The 1,753-nt window shown below is 65.3% G+C and overlaps 1 protein-coding gene across 1 annotated transcript; it reads left to right on the top strand.

Moving 5' to 3' along the window:
• Positions 1 to 747: 747 nt before the first annotated feature.
• ADO (2-aminoethanethiol dioxygenase) lies at positions 748 to 1,540 on the top strand. The gene has a single exon (XM_065408661.1). It carries the CDS (start codon positions 812 to 814, stop codon positions 1,538 to 1,540), a length of 729 nt encoding a protein of 242 aa, XP_065264733.1. The 5' UTR covers positions 748 to 811.
• The last annotated feature ends 213 nt before the right edge of the window (positions 1,541 to 1,753 follow it).

The raw sequence follows: 1,753 nt of genomic DNA, 5'->3' as shown, positions 1-1,753 counted from the left end.
TTACTAGTCAGTATTGTAAATATTTATGCATGTCCAATAATCCCTGATTTTGCCATTACCTGATAGAAAGAACAGGTCTAGGCATCGTAACCTTGGGATTGCAGCTACACCCAGCTCCCGGGACTATTGAAAAAAAATTGAACCACGCCTCTCCTCCTGAGTTTCTGAAGGTATTTATATCTATATATGTTTCAGGCTGCAACACATCAAGAGAAAGGGCGTCCCGTGCACTCAAACAGCTTTAGAGCTTTTCTTTACGGTGGAACCTTTGCTGTGCTGTGTAGTACGTGTCCTGATCTGCACCCCCAGCCCAGCCGTGTTCTGATTGCAACAGCAGGGAACACAGGTGGCCGCATTCCTTGCTAAGCGCTTGCATTTCTAGGACGTCTAGTTCTTTCAGCGCTTCGGTGCCTGGTGCCTTTTTAGGCCCTCGAGGACCATGAACTCAATAGCCCTCTTCCTGCAGCAGAAAACGCACCGGCCCAGTCCCCTGGGAGATGTAGTTTTCTCTTCCACCCTGAAAGCCTCCTTACCCGGCAGTGCCTATGCCTGCGAATGCGGCAGCTCAGCAGAGCCAGGCAGTTCCCAGCCTACAGCCCCCCGGCGCTAGCCACGCGTTGCCCATCCGGCAGGGACAAGACTGGGCACTGGGCAGAGCCTACTGGGTGGGGTGGGGAAGACTACAAGCCCCATGATGCAAGAGGCCGTGCGCGCCGGCGCAGACGGGCGCGCCCTGGAGTAGGGTGTGGGGAGCGCGGCGGAGAGCCGCGCCCGGGCGGGCACTGCCGAGTGCGCTAACCTAGGAGTGACCATGCCCCGGGACAACATGGCCTCCCTGATCCAGCGGGTGGCTAAACAGGCCCGCATCACCTTCCGGGGCCCGGCGCCAGGGCCGGGCTTCGGTGAGAACCTGCACCGGCTGCAGCAGCTGCTGAACGAGGTGCGGGCCGAGGACCTGCACCTCGTCCCGCGGGGCCCGGCGGCCGTGCCGGGGGCGGGCTGCTCGCGGGCCGGGGCCGGGGCCGGCGCCGGGGCGGTGCCGCCGGTGAGCTACATGCACATCTGCGAGACGGAGAGCTTCAGCATGGGCGTGTTCCTGCTGCGGAGTGGGGCCTGCATCCCGCTGCACGACCACCCGGGCATGAACGGCATGCTCAAGGTGCTCTACGGCAGCCTGCGCATCGCCTGCCTGGACCCGCTGCCCCCCGCCGCGCCGCCCGGCGCCCGCCGCCGCGCCCTGCTCCGCTCGCGCCAACTCTGCACGCCCGCCTCGCCGCCCTGCCTGCTCTCTCCGCACACCGACAACCTGCACCAGATCGACGCCGTGGACGGGCCGGCCGCCTTCCTCGACATCCTGGCGCCCCCCTACGACCCTGAGAACGGCCGGGACTGCCACTACTACCGCCTGCTGGAGGCGTCCGCCGGCCCCGCCGCCGATCCCCACGCCCTGCCCCGAGAGGTGTGGCTGGTGGAGACCCCGCAGGCGGCGGATTTCTGGTGTGGCGGAGAGCCCTACCCCGGGCCCAAGGTCTCCCCTTGAAGCCGGCGCGGCCCCTCTCACGGTGAGGCTGCGCCAGAGCCCTCTGAGGACGGACCGCTCCCCCCTCCCTCGACTACTTCTTCCCCGGCAGGGATCGTGTGGGGCCCGCTGGAGTAGGGGGCCCCTCCTCCTCCTCCGGCAGGAGGTCAAAGAGCCGACAGCAGCGGGACGGGAGGATCTGGCTTGTGCCGTGGCTCACTCGAGATGTCGCAG

This window comes from Emys orbicularis, chromosome 7 (genome assembly GCF_028017835.1).
Source record: "Emys orbicularis isolate rEmyOrb1 chromosome 7, rEmyOrb1.hap1, whole genome shotgun sequence".
NCBI lineage: Eukaryota > Metazoa > Chordata > Testudines > Emydidae > Emys > Emys orbicularis.
This window is presented reverse-complemented; position numbering and strand designations above follow the sequence as displayed.